We start from the raw sequence: 16,527 nt of genomic DNA on the forward strand, positions 1-16,527 counted from the left end.
CTTCCAGGATTTTTGCCTCTGCACTTGAACTTGAGCATCCAGGCAGGATCTGCTGGTCCATGTGCTCCATCCAAGTGCAGGTAGGATGGCTCTGGGGTCAAACAGAGAGCTTAACCCCATGCTCAGTAAGATGCCAAGGGAAATACAGCAATTCCTGGAGAACCAGAGGGCTGGCAAGGGTAAAAATAAACCAGGGAGGAAATAAATAAATAACCCCCCCTGCTTTGATCTGCTGCAGGATCTGCCAGACTGCCAAAATGGATTTCTAATTCCACAAAGAATCAAACTGGCTCTTTTATTTTAGAAGGCGGGCTAAAAAAAGGAGTGGGGAAGTGCCAGGTATTCAGAACAGAGAGCGGCAGGTGTTGCTTTTTTCCTTGTTGGAAAGCCAGTTTTAGATCTGATTTTCAAATTTCTGCTGCTTTTTATGAATCTCTGAGGAAGGTGTCAAGACAGATCAGCTTGAAAGTCCTGTGCTTCTCTCTCCAACTATTTTGCATAAGCGAGGAATTCTTTTGCTAAATAAAAACACAGAGTTGGGCCTGGAAGGGAAGGAGGTGTCCATCAAGCATTTACATGATGCCAATCAACACTCAGCCTTGAGTGGTGGAATACTTTCCTTGCTGAAGGCAGGAACACGCTCCATCCTTCAAGGATTTCTGTCTCTTTAGGGATTTCTTTTTAAATCCCCAAAAAAGTAGGGTTTTCATGAGAGGCTTTATATAAAAGTGGGGAAATTCATCTGGAGGAATGAGGGATTGTCCTTCCTCCGAAGTCTGAGCAGAGCTGGACCAGAGATAGTGTGGGCCCCTTTTGTACCTGCGGCTCTGAGTGGTCTTTAGGGTGATCTTTAGGGCTGCCAGGGTTGTGGCATCCCCAGTAACTGGGAACTAGGAGGGACAGGAAGCTCTCACAGCTTTTGGAGGATGCTGCAGGTGTGTGGAATCTTTCAGTTCATTCTGTTCCACCCCCTGCCATGGGCAGGGACACCTTCCACTATCCCAGGTTGCTCCAAGCCCTGTCCAACCTGGCCTGGGACACTTCCAGGGATGGGGCAGTCACAGCCTCTCTGGGCAACCCGTGCCGGGGCATCCCCACCCTCACAGGGAAGAATTTCTTCCCAATATCCCATCTAACCCTGCCCTCTGGCAGTGGGAAGCCATTCCCCCTTTGTCCTGTCCCTCCATCCCTTGTCTTCTTTCCAGCTCTCTTGGAGCCCCTTTAGGCACTGGAATGGGCTCTAAGGTCTTCCTGGAGCCTTCTTTTCTCCAGTTGAAGACCCCCAGCTCTCCCAGCCCAGCTCCAGAGCAGAGGGGATCCAGCCCTTGTGTCCCTCTGGACATACTCCAGGAGCTCCATGTCCTTCTTGTGCTGAGGTTTCCAGAGCTGGATACAGCACTGCAGGTTGGGATCTCACCAGGGCAGAGGAGAGGGGGAGAATCCCCTCCCTCACCCTGCAGTGGGTCAAGGCTGGAGAGGGATGGGATGGCATGAGATGGGATGGGATGTGAGAGGGCACGGAGGAAAAGGGTGAGAAAGAGTTGAGGAGGAGGATGAAGAATGAGAGCAGAATTGGGGAGAGGATGAGCAGAGGGATTCCACTGCCGCCCCTCTCTCCATCCGGCTGCGGGAGGGGGTACCAGAGGCGGCCGGGGGAGGGCGGGGGCGGCTCCCCGGGGCGGACACGGAACGGGGCGGCCCCGGCCGTGTCCCCTCCCGTGTCCCCTCCCCGCACCGCCCCGCGCTGCTCCGCAGTGCTGCCGCCGGAGCCGCGCAGCGCCAGCCCGGCCGTGCGCGGGGAGCGGCCCCGGCACCCCGGGACCCCGGTCCAGGTAAGGGGGGGTCGGGGGTCCCCCGCGCTGCAGCCAAGTGTGGGAGAGGGAGAGTGGCAGCGGGGGGGGTCTCACCGCATCTCCCCGGGGCGGGCAGGAGGTGCCGGGGGCGCCCCGAGGCTCCACAGGGACAGGGATCAGGATGCGGATCCAGGGATGCTCCTTCCCCCCAGCCCCACTCCTGGCCACGGGAAAGTTGTAGCATCTCGGAGCGGTGCGGGCCGGGGGTGACACCCCCCACCCCGCGACCGCGGCGCCCGTGGGTGGCCGGTGGCAGGGGCTGGAGCAGGTCCCTGGGTGTGCGTGGGACTGCATCGCCCGTGGGTGAGGGGGGGGGTACCCAGGTGTGTGGGGGGCTGGCATCGCCTGTGGATGCGGGTGGGGGATCCCCGGGTCTGTATGGGGCTTGCATCGCCCGTGGGTACTGGTCGGGGGGTCCCTTGCTTTGTGTGGGGCTGGCATAGCCGGTGGGTGCGGGTGGGGGGGTACCCAGGTGCGTGGGGGGCTGGCATCGCCCGTGGGTGTGGGTGCAGGGGGGCTCTGGGTGCTGCTGCTGGTCTTCCCGGTGTGTGGACAACTTTGAAGTGTGTTGAGCATTTCGAGGGGTTCAAGCCCCCAGAACTGGCTCTTGCCCCTGTCCCCGGTGTGTGCCCAGTGGGAGCTGCGGTGGCACCAAGGGCTGAGCCCTTCCCAGGCACCTGAGAGCAGCGGGATGCAGGGAGCGACCCGTCCCTGCTGGGGGGGGCACTTGGGGTGCTCTGCTCCCTGTTGGGGCTCTGGAAGGGCATCACTGCCCAGCTCAGGGCTAGTCCAAGGGCTTTGGCAGGTGCCTTCACTGCTCCTTTCCCAGGATGGACAGAAGTGGTGCAAGAGGCATTAAAAACCTTTCTGGAGTAGCCTGGAACCTCCGGGAGGCAAAACCAGCCACCTCGGAAATTGGGCTGAGGCTGCTGGATCCTGCCGCTCCCAGGGACGGGCTCCTTCAGGAGAGGGACCTGATTATTCCTCTTGCTGCTGTCCTTCTAACGATTCTGGTTTCAGGTATAAGCTGGAGCAGCAATTTGTCTTTGTGCAATTAACACTCCTTCATTTCACTGCTAAAAAAGCTTTGAGCAAGGTGGCTGCCCCAGCCGTGGCTCTGCTGTGGGCTCGGGCCACGCCACGTTCCTCCCGGGATCCTGGAAGTATGTGGGGATCAGCCTGATCCCCCCCTTCCCGCGAGGCTGCAAGAAGAAAAGATAATACAGGGCTTCAAAACACGGACAGTTGGCTCCAGGGATGCAGAGCTGATAACAGATGAACCATTTGCTTTAATTACTGGTATCAAAAGCCCAGAGTGCAGCTTAGCCTGAAAATAAATATTGTTAATGTTGTGACACTGGGCTTTATTTGATGATGCATCATTCATCCGGCAGGGATTGAACGAGCTGCTCGCTGCTGCTGGAGGGCTGACTCAGGAGATCTGCCTCAGGGGCTCCGTGGGCATCAGCTCGGGGATGTAGAGCCTTGGGGCTGGGAATTGCTGCAGCCTCCCGTGGGCACTTTGCTGGGATCCCCCGGGAGGGCAGCGCTGGGTGGGCGCTGCTCGCCCGCAGCAGCCCCGCAGGCTCCGGCGGCGCTGAGCCATCGCCAGGCGATGCAGTGGGAACTGTTTGCCACCTGCAGGGTGGGCTTGCAGGGACACCCCACACTCACCAGCCCTGCTCAGAGCACCCCACATTGCTGCAAACCCAATGCCCAGGTCGGCGCTGCCTCCGGCCCACCCCTCTGCTTCCCGCTCCTTCGCAGACTCGCCTTGGCGCTGCCCCGGCTCCCCAAGGAGAGCCAAAAAACCGTGCCGTATGTGGGAAAAGCCCGATTTTCTCGCGGAGCACCCTTTGCAGCGAGGGTGAAACCCAGGAGCCCATTGCAGGACTCTGCTGCGCCTCCGTGGCCGCGTGGAACGCGTGTGCTGGTGTTAAACATTCCCTGGCTGGGGAAGGGCAAGGGGAGGGAAACCTGCTGAGGGGGCTCAGGTTCCCAGCCTCTTTTTGTGCTTGAGTTCTGAGGGGCTTTCTCTGGGAGATGAGAGCGAGATGGTCCCCCCCGTGTGGCCCGCAGGTCCTGGGGGCTGTGCTGGCAGCGGTGACCCTCTGCCAGCTCGCTGGTGGCCCTGGCTCAGTGCCCTCCTCCTGCCCACAGCCCGGTGACGATGTCACTGCAGTCACTGCCAATTAGTGATAACGGTAATGAATCGCTCCAGGTGGTCCCAGCAGAGCACTCAAGGTCTGGGAAGGGAGGAGGGCTCTGCTCCCCAAGGCCAGGCTGATTAATTCCCACATCCTCGTTAGGCTGGGGGGCGGCCGGGGGTGAGGATGGGATGGTTTATAAGGGTCACTTGTTGGAGGCAGCATTTCCTTTCTCCAGCCCTGGGAGGTGAGGGTGGACTCTCTGCTTCGGACCTGGTGTGTTGGGGATGGGGAGCAGGTCTGGCTGCGTGAAACCAAATACTGAGGGTGTGTGGGGAGGGAGAGGAGCTGTGCTTGGTGACTGGGCAAACCGGGAGCCCGGGGTGGTGCAGATGTTGAGCTGGGTGGCCCCGTGCTCCTCTCTGCCGGTGGCTGGGCTGCCCATGGCCCCTGGGGAGGGGCTGTGGTGCCAGGGGGATCCCCTTCACACCACTAGGACCCCTCTACACAGGTCTGGTGGGGGTTGCCAGGCTCTGGGTGGCTCCTCTGCCCCAGCTTGGGCATCCCATGAGGAGGGCAAGTTTGCACCCCTGAGCATCCTCCACCCAGGGTCATGCTCTGGGGGTGCCACCCCTACTACTGCTCCTGTGGTGTGACACTGTGGCCCTCAACCACCCCTGGACCATCTCATGGGGACTGCCACCACCTTTGGGAAACCTCCCCTGGCAGTGAACAGGACCTGCCACCCCCAAGCACAGCTGGTTGGTGATTCCCAGCCTTTCCCCCATTGTTAAACTTCTTCCAGCTGCAGTTGGTGTGTGTGTGGGGTCCCTGCACCAACATCCCTGGTGGGGCTGGTCCACCCTGGTAGCTCTGGCCATGCTCCCTGCCCCAGGCATCGAGGGTGTGATCCTTGTGCTGGAGCCATGCGGGGATTTATCTGTTGCTAAGCAGCTTTGGAGCAGCTCTGTGTGGCCCAAGGAGCGATGGCAGCACCAGGTGGGCTCAGGCATAGCCGGGACCCCCAGCTCCGACAGCCACAGGGGAAGTGTTGGATAAACCCAGGAATGATGTGTTTTTTTTTTTTTTTCTTACCATTGTCTTTCCTGTAATTAATCAAGGGGAGTAAATCCCTGTGACAGCATCATAACAGTGTTTGGTTTGTGAAGGAGCTGCTGGAGGAAATGTCAACGTGCTGCTTAAATAAAATTGACTGTGCGATGCTGCTCGGCTGCCTTGGGATGCAGCTCGGCTGCCTTGGGATGCAGCTTTGTCTGGAGGATGACGGGGAGCTGGGAATTAAGGGGGAGGGGAAAGAAGGCATTTCTCAGCACCTTGTGGGAATTTAAAGGCAGCACAGACACGGCCTTAAGGAGGCCTCCCAGGTGCTGTGCTGTGGATTTAGCTGGAGGGCAGGGCAGGCAGGAGCAGCCCTGGGAGCTCCGTGGGGCAATGCAGTGTGCCAGGTTGTGGTGCTGCCATCCTGGCGTGCCATGGTGCTGGGGGTGGGTGGGTGGGTGCTGCTGGGTGGGCTTGCAGGGGTGGTCGTGGTATCAGGGCACCGTGGAATGGCTGGGATTTCCATTGCTTTGCATTTCCTGTCCGTGGGTCACCGTCACCTGGGAATGTGGCCATCACATAGAGCTTTAATTAGTCAGCTAAATCTATCTCAGGAATTGCAGGGCTGCTGGTCCCTGCAAGGGTTTGGTGTGGGGTTTAAGGATGTGATGACCCCAGATCTTGCTGGTTCTGGGTCTTTCCCAAAAGCTGGATTCCCAGGACTCCTGACCCTTGCTTTCCCGTGGGGTGGTTGAGGGTTTCAGTGCCCAGGGTCTGATCCCACCTCGTGGCATTACTGGGCTGTTGGAGGATGCAGGTCCTTGTGGGAACACTGGCAGTGTGTGCTGCCGTGCCAGTGTGTCACCCGCTGCTTCATCTGGGACTGTCCTGCTGTCCCATGCCCCGATCCTGGTCCAAGGAGTCCAGGGGATCTCCAGGCCAAAAAGCTTTTGTGCCAGTTAGCTCTGCCTCCCTCCATTCTGTTTTGAAAGAGAAGCCTCCAAAGTGGGCTGTTCCATGGTGCAGTTGCCCAGTTTTGCCTGAACTTCTTAAAATAATTTACGTGTGAGATGAGACAAATGATGGAATGTCAGGATTTGAGGGAGTTTTGATGTGTGGGATCCTAAGGGGCTGGGCTGCCCTCCTGGCCCCCCGTGTGATCTGCTGATTCTCTTGCAGTGTTACACAGCTGCTCCAGCAGATGTTTTGGGACTATTTCCACCTTTTTTCATGCCCCTGTGCAGGTAAATCCAGCAGTACCAAATCCCACCTGCCACTGGAGGACAGTGATCGCCCACTGCCTGTTGGGCAGCTCTGTGAACCCTATAGCCATGGGAATGCCATGCCATGGGCCCCCTGTGCTGTAGGGAATGGTGTGGGGTGTGCGTGGCACCTGCACTGGGCAGTCCCCTTTTCCTGGGAAAGGAAAAGCCTGGATGTTGAGAGGTGCTCAGGGCAGAGCTGGACATGGGGTGCAGTGTCTGTGTCCGGTGTCTGGTTGGGACTTGGGGTCCCCTGTGGTTTGCAGACCTTCCTGAGTGCCAGGTGTGGGCCCTGGAGTCGGAGAAGGCAGGATCTGGCACTGATGGAGTTGTGAGATGGCAGTGAACCTCCTCATGAGCTGGGAGAGATTTCCAGCCAAACATGGTGTTTGGGGACACTGAGTGATGAGGAGACAGTTCTGTCCTGGCTCCTGCATTTCCTTCTCTCCCTGCTCAGCTGGGGGGTCCCAGCAGGTGCTTATCACCCCAAAATAGTTCCTCTCCTCCTGGGAAAGAGGCTGAGGAGCCCCATCAGGCAAACCCATCCTCATATCCTATTTTTCCGTCCCCATCCGCAACTCCATCTGTGGAGCGTAAATCCACTCCCGTGCCAGCATCCAAACCCCACCAGCCCGCCAGAGGATCGTGTTGGGATCCATTCAAGTTCAAAGCCTCCTGTTGGGTGATGGCACACAGGAATAGTCTCCCACTTGGCAGTGGAGCAGCAGTTTGGGTTGGTTGGTTGGGGTCTGGCTGCTGCCGCCGCTCCGAGTGAATGGAGGAGCCCCAAAACCTGCTCCTTTCAAACCAGATTAATCACATTAGGCTTTGTCAATGCAAAAATTACCTCATCATTGGCACTGGCAGGTGGTGGAGAGCAGCAGACTTATTCAATATTTAAGAAAGCTGCATTGCAGAGCTGAGAAGGCTGGAGAAATAGGTTGCCTGTGTCAGTGTCTTTGCTGGTGGAGACAATCTCTGCAGGCATCGAGAGTGGAGTGTCGAGCTCACTGTAAAAACCTGATGGTTGCACTGGGAGCCTGTAAAATACCGAATTGTCTGTTTTTCCTGCCCTGGGTTGTTATTTCCAGGTGGCTAAAGGGGTGTGTTTGGTCAGCCCTGGTAGAGGGTGTCTCTTTTCAGGTGCCCAGTGTGTGGGTGGCTTTGGGCCCTGTTGGGGGAACCAGCAGCTCCTGGTGCCGTGGGGTGGGATGGGCTCATGCCATGGGGCTCCTGCTGCCTTTCCCTGCCCGCCCAGGAACGCTGGTCACTGGTGCTGCGTCTGCCAGGTTTTGGGTGCTGGAGATGTGCCCGTGAGTTGGCACCTCCTGGCTCGGAGCGAGCGGCGATGACGGGAGAGGCCGAGGGATCCGCGGGAGGTGTCCAATCCCTTTTTATCAGGGCACGATCGCATCCGTGGGCTCCGTCACACGGAAGTAATGGAGCGGCGTGATTGGAGTCATGTGGCCCTTCCTTAAGGCCAGAAATTAAGACCTCACTGCTATTCCTGGCTCTGCTCTGGACACGTCGGCACCGGCGGGAGCTGCCGCCTCCCTCCAGCATCCACCGGAGAGCTGCTCACATCCCTGCTCATCCCACACCAGGGGCAGCAAGCCTGGGACCCTCCGGGGTCAGACAAAGCCTGGAAGGTCTTGGCAACCTCTTAGGTTGGGATGTTTGCATTTCATTGACTAAATGCTGCTGCATCCCATCGATCACCGCTTGGATGGGCCACATCCTTTGGCTTGGGAGCAAGGATTTGGTGGTGGGGGGGAAAAAGCCATCGTAAGCTGTTATTTTGTTCTCCACCATGTGCTAAAAATGCAGAACCAAGCATTAGGGCAAGCGAGGGTAGTTGCTGGAAGTAATGCAAAGTAGATCTTCCAAATCTATTATTTATAGGCGGAGGAACGGATTGTGAATTTCTTCAGGAACTGTCCCTGGGCTCCGCTCCATCCGCAACAAAGCGAAACGCTCGTGGCCTCTCTATTATTAGCAGAAAGTTCTAGCTGAGGGAAGAAGTTTTCCTCCCCAGTGCTGAGTGCTGGTGATCACTTTATCCTCTTTGCTAGGAAAAAAAGCAGGGATTTTCCTCTGTTTCCCCCCCCTGTTGCAGGGCTGGGCTGGACACTCCTGCTCCATGTGACCTTGGGCAGGTCCCTTATCCACCCACATCTCCACAAAAGTGGGTGGTGGCATCACAGTCATCCCAGAGCACCCTGTTAAAAGTGTGCCCACCCCACAGTACCCCCAGGCTGTGCTGGGACCCTTCGTTCCCAGCGGGAATTTGCTGCTGCACTGCGGATTGTGGAGGTGGCGGTGGGGACTTAAATGAACAATTTGCTTATTTAAGTGACCTTGTTAATCAGAGCCGTCTGGTTTGGCACAGGAATAGGCTCTGTGTGAAACCAGCGGAGCACTAATTACCCACGTGCTTCACTTCTCCTTTTCTTCCAAAAATATTTTCATGTATATGTAAGTTTTCAGGGAAGCCAAGGTGAGCCTCAAATCTCTGACTCCTCAGAGATGCTGCAGAGCAGGAAGTGGGTGATGGGAATTATGGGTTTTTTCTCCCTTTTTGGGGAAGTTTTATGTTTTTTGTGGCTTGGAGCTTTGGGGTAAGTTTACAACCTCCTGTTTTCCCTCTTCTCCTTGGGGAAACCTCCCCAGTGGCTCTGCTGGAGTTTTGCTGGAGTTGCTTCATGTCCTGCAAAGGTGCTGAGCTCTGGTCCTGCTGGGATGCACTGGCACCTCTGGCATGCGGGCTTGGTGCTGGGGGTCCCTCCCAGGCAGGGAGGAATCCACAGCAACACCATCCCAGGGCAGCAGGATGGGGAGATGAGGTTCTCCCAGACTGTGGGCCATTCATCATCCACAGCCAGGCTCTGCAGAGGATTTTAGGTGGGTTTTTTTGGTGTATTTTTAGTCCTTCTGCAGGCAGAGGAAGCAATTCGAATGCAGGTGCTGCGAGCGATGCAGGTGGGAGGCTGTTGCTGGGGTGTCTCTGCTGGTCCCCCCCACCCTTGGAGGGGATGAGTGGGGGGAAACCTGGGGGTGGGAAGTAGCTGAGCTAAAAAAATTGCCTCCATCAGCAGGAGGCCCTAAGGAAGGGAGGGTCTGTATGCAGAGCCTTGTGCTCCAGTCAGCGCTGCAGCAAAGCCCTTCCTGGAGGGATTGTCTTTGCTCTTATTCCCACCTTAAGGGCTGTAAAGGGAGGCTCAGCCTGAGCTTCTCCCTTTGCAAGTGGGGTCTCGTGGGTGATGCCACCCCTGGACACACCAGCTGTCCTTGGGGACCGTCCTGGGAGTGGTCCAGGTGGGACAGTGACTGGCAGTGTCATCACAGCGCCCCTGGCACTGTGCAGGGGGTGAGGGGCTGTGCAGGGGGATGGATCCTGCCCTGGGCTGGGTTTGGAGGACACTGCTCTGCCCAAGGTGATCACCTTCCATAAAATCACTGGTTTTCCCTCAGAAGAGATGATGGGATGGAGGGATCCATCCCTGCTCTGTGGATGACGCTGTCACCATCAGTTTGGGCTTTGCCATCCCCATGAAGGGATGGGGGGTGGTGGGTGGGGTGGTAAAACACCTCCAAAATATGGAAATATAAAACACTCAGGCTGTGGATTTGACATCAATTTGTATTTTAATAAAAGTATCAGTTTTGCTGAAAGGAGAAGGGTTTGAAGAACCCTTTCTTGACAAATCTGTTGGAGATGAGTGGACAGACCGTCGTGTTTGGGTCCTGTTCCCATGTCCTCCCCCGGTGCCTCTCCTGGATCCATTTAGCAAAACCTTTAGTAAGCAAAAATAAAAAAAGGAGGAGCTCTGTTCAAGAGGGAAGCCAGTTCAGGAAAGGACAGCGAGATGTGCTGGGTTTTGGGGAGAAAGTTCCCGTGGTTTGTAGATGTTTCTCTGAAATGGAACACCCTCCTCCCTCCCAGCTCTGAAGCCTCATAATTGATGTGAGGTCGGGTGTCTCATTAATTACATCCACGCCGAGCGTGGCTGCGCTGCCTCCTGGGACAGGGGTGGTTGTAGGATCCTGTGTCTCATGCACAATATCCAGACAGTCACCAAAGTAACATTCCCTGCTCCAAATCCTCTTAATGCCAAACGTAAAGCCTTTCCTGGTATGATTTTTGGGATTTTTCTTGTTTGGTTGGTTTTTTCCTCCAGCCTGGCTGAAAGCTCTGGGTTACCTTCACTGGCATCGCTGCTGTCTGGGAGGTGATTGACTTGCCCGGTGTGCCACATTGGTGCTTCTCGTCAGGGCACTGGTGTCCCTGGAGTCAGTCCCCGAGCGCCCTGGGAGCGGGCGATGACCGACGCCGTGGTGGGCGGCAGCTCCGACCGGTGGATGTGCCCCAGCGACAGGACCATGTCTGTCCGAGCCAGGTGAGAGCAGGGACTGTGGCTGTGGGAGGGAGGAGAGCCCCCAGGGTGGGAGGTGACACGGGGTCTTCCCCTGGGGACATCAGGAACTGGGTTTGTGCTGGTTGGATGCGGATGTTTTGCGGTGTTGCCTCCTAAACCCCCGAGCGGGTGGTGGGGACAGAGCCGTGGGTGGGCATGAACTCGGTGCTGATGAGGAGCCCCATCTGGTTGTCCTGATGTTCTCCAAAGTGGTCACCATGCAAGGAGGTGCTCCCATCCATCTCTGTCCTGGCTGGGTGGGCGGTGGCAGCACCCGTGGTTGGGGACAGGTTTTGGGAGCCTGGAGGATGCAGGGGCTGGGCAAAGCTCATGTTTGGAGCTGCTCTGGGGACTGTCACCTCAAGGGGCTGTGCCAGGCTGAGCTGGCCTTGTCCCTGCTCTCACCTAATCCTTATTCCCTCTCTTTCTTGTGCCTCCCAGCAGCGAGAAGGAGCAGTAAGTATCTCCCTTGCTTTTTTTTTTTTTCTCTTTTAAACTTTATCCTCTTTACCTGCTACTCTGATGGTTTTGAGAGAATAGGAAAAGCCTTGTTTTAGATGCCAAAAATAAATAAAAATTGAGTTTGGGAAGTGTTGCATGGGGTTTTGATCAATTTAAGGTTCGAGACCATGCAGTTGGGTTCAACGCAGGGGGAAAAACACCCAGGAAAGGTCTTTAGATGAGCAGAAAGATGAAGGCATGAGGGCCATTTTTTCCTTTTGCATCCTTTGTTGTTCCAGTCTGAGTGGCAGACGTTACCCTGTCACCAGGTTATCGCTGCCTGACGCCCAGACTGGGCGAAAGGATCCTTGGAAATGATGTTAGAGGAGGGAACACTCCCATGTTTGCTGAAATGTTCCCAAAAAAACCCCACCCACTCCTGCTCCATCACCCCGGTGCCGCGGCTCACTGGCAAAGCTGGTGTTCCACAGTGGAGAGGAGGCTGCAAAGTGAACTGTGTTGGTTGAAACACAGAAATAATCAGAATAGTTTTATAAAGGAATTTTTTTATCCATATGAAACAAGTGTTTCCATATGAAACCCTCCAAAAACGGAGGTAAGAGCTTCCAACCAGGGTGGGGAGGCCATTTGCAGCTAGAAGGGGTTTGAGGGATGGGGTGATATCATAGCCCTACTTTTGGGTTTGGGGACTGGTGCCTGGCTGTTCCTGCTCACATACATGATCCCTGGTAGGAATGACATGTGTGATCCATGGATGAATCCCTGTTCCCACAGGCTCCCCGCCGGCTGGGGCGGCCAAGCCGACCGGCAGCGCAAGGGCGAGGAGCTGACGGATGAGGAGAAGGAAATCATCAACAGGGTCATCGCCCGCGCCGAGAAGATGGAGGAGATGGAGCAGGAGCGCATCGGGTAAGGCAGTGCTGGTGGCACTGGTGGCATTGGAGGTCCAGAGGGACATGGGAGGAAGCTCCTGCTTGGCTGCTTTCCTGGGAAGCAGCTACTGCAGTGCAGTGTTTCTCCTGAAAGGAGCCTGCGGGGGATCTTTGGTCCTCAGCCAGGAGGAACCTGCGCACAGGGGAGGGATCTGCTCCGTGTGCTGCTCCTGCTCCGTGTGCCACAGGGGTCTGGGCTGAGGATTTATAGGGTCAGCCAGTTTTTTCAGCCTAAAAGGGATCATTAATAATATGTTATTTCATGAAGCTGCTTGTCCAGGAGCCTGAGCCCCCGTGAGTGTGGGCAAAGCCATGGCTCACCCAGAGGAGCTTTGTCTTGTTTTGGGAACACAGGCGTGGGGCTGGAGTGGTGATGGATCTATCCCTGTGGTTAATCCCTCCTGCCACCCTGCAATGAGCTGTCTCTGAGGTCTGAGTGATGCTCAGAGCTGGTACGTGCCGGGAGCAGCTCCTGCAGATCCTGGGGTACCCACGACCACTGATGGGTACTGGGGGCATCCCTGGTGCCCATGCATAGGCTGAGAAGTGCCCGTGTTTCCTTTCCTGCCCCTCTGCCCTTCTTGGGCAAAGCTGGCAGGTGAAATAATGGTAATGAGGTATCAACTTGCTCTGCTGGGGTTTGTTTTCCAGTGGGATCTCTATAATCCTGTCTGTCAGGCATCACACCTGTTTTCCTTACAGAGCAACAGTTTCTTCTTGCTGATCTTAAGCATCTGGCTTTTTTCTTTTTTTTTTTTTTCCCCTGGAGGGAACATACTCAGGCCCAGGCAGGAATTGTGCTCTGGGAATGCCAAAGTCCATCTTGTAGCTTTTTGTGGTTTTGGTGCAGCCTTGGGGTGCTCTGGTGGATCCGAACTGGTGGATTTTAATTACCCGCTTCTAGAAATCCTTTGTTAGGAGTGGTCTGTGAACAGCCTGGGCAGGTGTTGCCTTGACAGAGGTTGTTCTCACCGCCAGGGCTTGGCATGTGCCCCTTGGGTGTGCTGCTCCCCCAAGCTTGAGATGCCTCCCCAGCTTGGCATCACCTCACTTCACAACATGCAGCGCTTTCCTCTCCGGGCTTTTAGGCAGAAACCAGGTGAAAGTGGCTGTGAATGGTGGTGATTCATTCCCAAAAAGTGCTTACAAGCAGCGTTTCCCCGGCTTTGCCCATTTGCAGCCCTGTAAGAATTACTCTTGAACGTGATGCTCTTTGGATCGGGCATAAATCATCTTCAGCAGAGGGGGTGGAGGAGAGATTTATTTTGCATCGTGCAGCTGTTTGCCAGCCTGCAGAAAGTCTCCCTTTCGCCTTGGTGAGCCGAGGAGGAGGAGGAGGAGGTTTGCTCATCCCCATTCATGAAAAGCCGGGCGGAGGACTGGGAGCCGGGAATGCTGGCGGATGTGCCGCCGCAGCTGATCCCCCCCCTCCCCTGCGTGGAGGCGCAGCGGGAGCCGTGCCAGCCCCTTTGTGTTTGTTGGCTTGCACAACAAGAGCCTGTGGGATGTTCAGCTCCAGAAATGTGGGACAGCGCCTGGATCAGTCTCGTACGGAATCATCCGTTCAGGAGCCGCTCGGACCTTATCCAGGAGAGCTCCTTATATTACAAAATAATCCGGGTTTGCCAGGCTGGCCTCTGGCAGGGAGGCAGAGGATGTGGATGTCCCTCAGTCCGACAGGCTGCTCCAGGGAGCTGCTCCTGGAAAGCCTGAGTTTCTGGGATTTTTCTGGGATTTTCTCTTCCTGTAAGGGAGGGAAAAAAAAAAGGTCCTTTAAAACTTGTCCAGAGAGGCAGCGGCTGTAACATCCCTGGAAGTGTTCAAGGCCAGGATGGAGCAACCTGATCTAGTGGGAGGTGTCCCTGCACATGGTAGGGGGTGGAACTGGTTCCTTCTAACCTAACTATTCTATCATTCCATGCAAACACTGGTTTTGGTTAATATAAGGAATAGCTCACATAGAGTGAGTGTGCCTTCCAAGAGGGAATATGTGGTAAATATTTGAAGTGGATGTTTTTGAGGGGTTCATTTGAGCTTTACATCTGATACTTGAGCAATCATGAATCCCACAGCTGGTGCTGGCTGCAGATGAATCTCCTTGTGCCTGATGTCTCTCCCTATTTATTTCCCTCCCTCTCCTTTATCCTCTGTCCCACCATCCCCTTACTCCAGCCAGGTTGGGAACAAATCGATGCTGCTTGTTGAGGTGTTGTTTGTGGAACTGGACTTTGTGTCAAACCCAGTGATGGAATTAATCCAGTGAAAGAGTATTTTTAGCTACAAGGGTGGATGGAGCCCGTGGGATGCATGAGCTGGATGCTGATGAGGATTGTAGGACGGGGACACTTTGTGTAGGACTTTTTTTGGCTGGGTCGTTGTCTCATGGCACAGAGAAGGATAAATAGGAGCTGAAATCGTCTTAAACATGACGCAGCAAGAGCACGTCTGGATGGAGCTGATGAAGGACTTCACAACTGTTGGGTGAGGAGGATAATCCCTTGGGCTGGTTGAGGGACACAGGGGCTGAAAGCTGTTGGGCAGAGGGATCAGAGGTCCACGTTGGCAGGGATGAATCTGCTCTTGTCCCATCTCCCTCCCTGCTTGGCCCGGCTCGTTCTCAGGGGGTCCCTGTGCCGTCTCTGGTGATACTCCAGTGATGGTGGTGATAGTGGTACTGATGCTCCAGCTGCACTCCAGGAGGAACCTGTTCTTCCCAGCTGACACAGGAGCACCTGCAGACACTAATTGACTCCATTATGCATCTATAATTGGGTGCCATCAATAACACACCGAGACTGCTCTGCTGCCTAATGAGTTCCAGCCTGCTCTTGGCATTGAAGGAAAGATCTCAAACCACCCAAAGTTAGGAATCTATATTTCTGGAGAGTGCCTTGCACGGAACTGGCTCTCCCAGGGGTGAGGTGACACATGGCTCCTGTATCCCCTCCAAAAGTGCAGTGGCTTGACTGTCTCCCCGTGGGTCACAGCCTCTCACCTTTCCTCTGAGAGCACCAGCTCTGAAGCAGGATTGCATTTTAATTTGGCTGCTTATTGCTGGGATGACACATGGATAATGCCAGAGCAGATGGCTGAAATCACAGGGGTTTAAGTCATTAACCTTGGTGACCAGCTCTCTGGGGACCACATCCTCAGCTCTTCTTCCTTGTGTGCAGACAACATAAAACTAAAATTAGGGGTCAAAGAAGGGCAGGGAGGTTGCTGGAGACAGACAGGAATGTCTCCTGAGATGCCAGCTTCTAAAGGAGACGAGGTTGATTCATGGCTGGGAGACAACTCATGCTGCTTGAGTTTTTGTGGGATTTTGTTGGGTTTTTTCCCTAAAAAAAAATCTTTCTCTCTTATTTCCAGTACTAGGAGGAGCCTGTAAAGTAATAGCCCTCTTGTAACACATCCTGGGAGGCAGCAAGCACATGAACATGGAATGGGAAAACACAGGTCCCTGTGGCCTCTGTGGGCATCTCCCCTCCATGGTGAGGGCTCAGCCTGGAAAAGCCCGAATGGTGCTTTACCTTTAGTCACCTGCAAACTTGTAGGGGAGGAAAATTGCTTCTCATTTTCCATCCCAATTTTAATCATGTTTTCTTTAATCTGTAGCTTGGTTGCTTTTCTTGTCTCTTTTATGCCATTAAAATTAGCCTTAATTTAATATTCAGCCCTTTAAGGCACATGATTTCCCCACGGAGGCAAAGCAGTGCTTAACTCTGGAGGCACTTTGTGACCTCCTTTGTGTTCTGCTGGAGTTTCTTTTGGCCATGGAGGTGGTTTTTTTTGTGGCTGAGCCTGTCCCTGCTGGTTCCCCCGTGGTGCTGGGGAGCACCTGGCTCATCATGCCCAGGATCAGGTCCTTTTCCCACCCCCTTTACAGCATTAAATGTCCTCCCTGACACAACTTAAAACCCATTAAGCACATTCTTACCATTAACTTCTGAGTGGCAATGAATATTTAAACACAACAAACTCTTGTGTGCCTGCCCTGCTGTTAAGCCTTGTTTTCCGGGATCATCAGCACTTAATTCCAGTGTCTCTCAGTCGTTCTTTGCATCCCTCTGATCCTGCTCCAAGAGAAAATGCCGATGCTGCAGCACTGACAGTTCCATGGAATCATTTAGGTTGGAAAAGACCTCCAAGATCATCAAATCCAACCATTAGCCCAACATTGCCAAACCCATCACCGGTTCCATCCTGCCTAGGATTGAGCCCAGCCTGAGGTGGTCCCTCATCCCTGTGGGAATGCCACAGACCATGGGAGATGTTTGCAGGTCTGCTGTGACCGTGAGGCTTTCCCTGCCCACTCCAAGGCTCTGGGGCTGCTCACCTTCCTCTTCCAAGCCATATTTATGGGGCTGGGTCATCAATATGTTATGGGGGACTGGTTT

General features: G+C 55.0%; 1 protein-coding gene across 5 annotated transcripts in view; it reads left to right on the plus strand.

The window, feature by feature from the left end:
* Positions 1 to 1,744: 1,744 nt before the first annotated feature.
* The window catches only part of RPH3A (rabphilin 3A), a 53,172-nt gene continuing 38,389 nt past the window's right edge, over positions 1,745 to 16,527 (plus strand). For 3 of the 5 annotated variants that reach the window (XR_003572426.1, XM_027894371.1, XM_027894374.1), the window contains exons 1-4: positions 1,745 to 1,832; positions 10,500 to 10,718; positions 11,178 to 11,192; positions 11,973 to 12,107. Coding sequence is in view for 4 of the 5 variants with exons in the window: in XM_027894371.1 (XP_027750172.1) it covers positions 10,642 to 10,718; positions 11,178 to 11,192; positions 11,973 to 12,107 (227 nt within the window). In the remaining variant the exon portion in view is untranslated. The remainder of the gene's footprint in view (positions 1,833 to 10,499; positions 10,719 to 11,177; positions 11,193 to 11,972; positions 12,108 to 16,527) is intronic. The other 2 variants (XM_027894372.1, XM_027894373.1) reach the window with 2 other exon arrangements.

The sequence above is a fragment of the Empidonax traillii genome, unplaced genomic scaffold (genome assembly GCF_003031625.1).
Source record: "Empidonax traillii isolate 1590-97213 ecotype Southwest subspecies unplaced genomic scaffold, ASM303162v1 scaffold426:size1138770, whole genome shotgun sequence".
NCBI classification, from domain to species: Eukaryota; Metazoa; Chordata; class Aves; order Passeriformes; family Tyrannidae; genus Empidonax; species Empidonax traillii.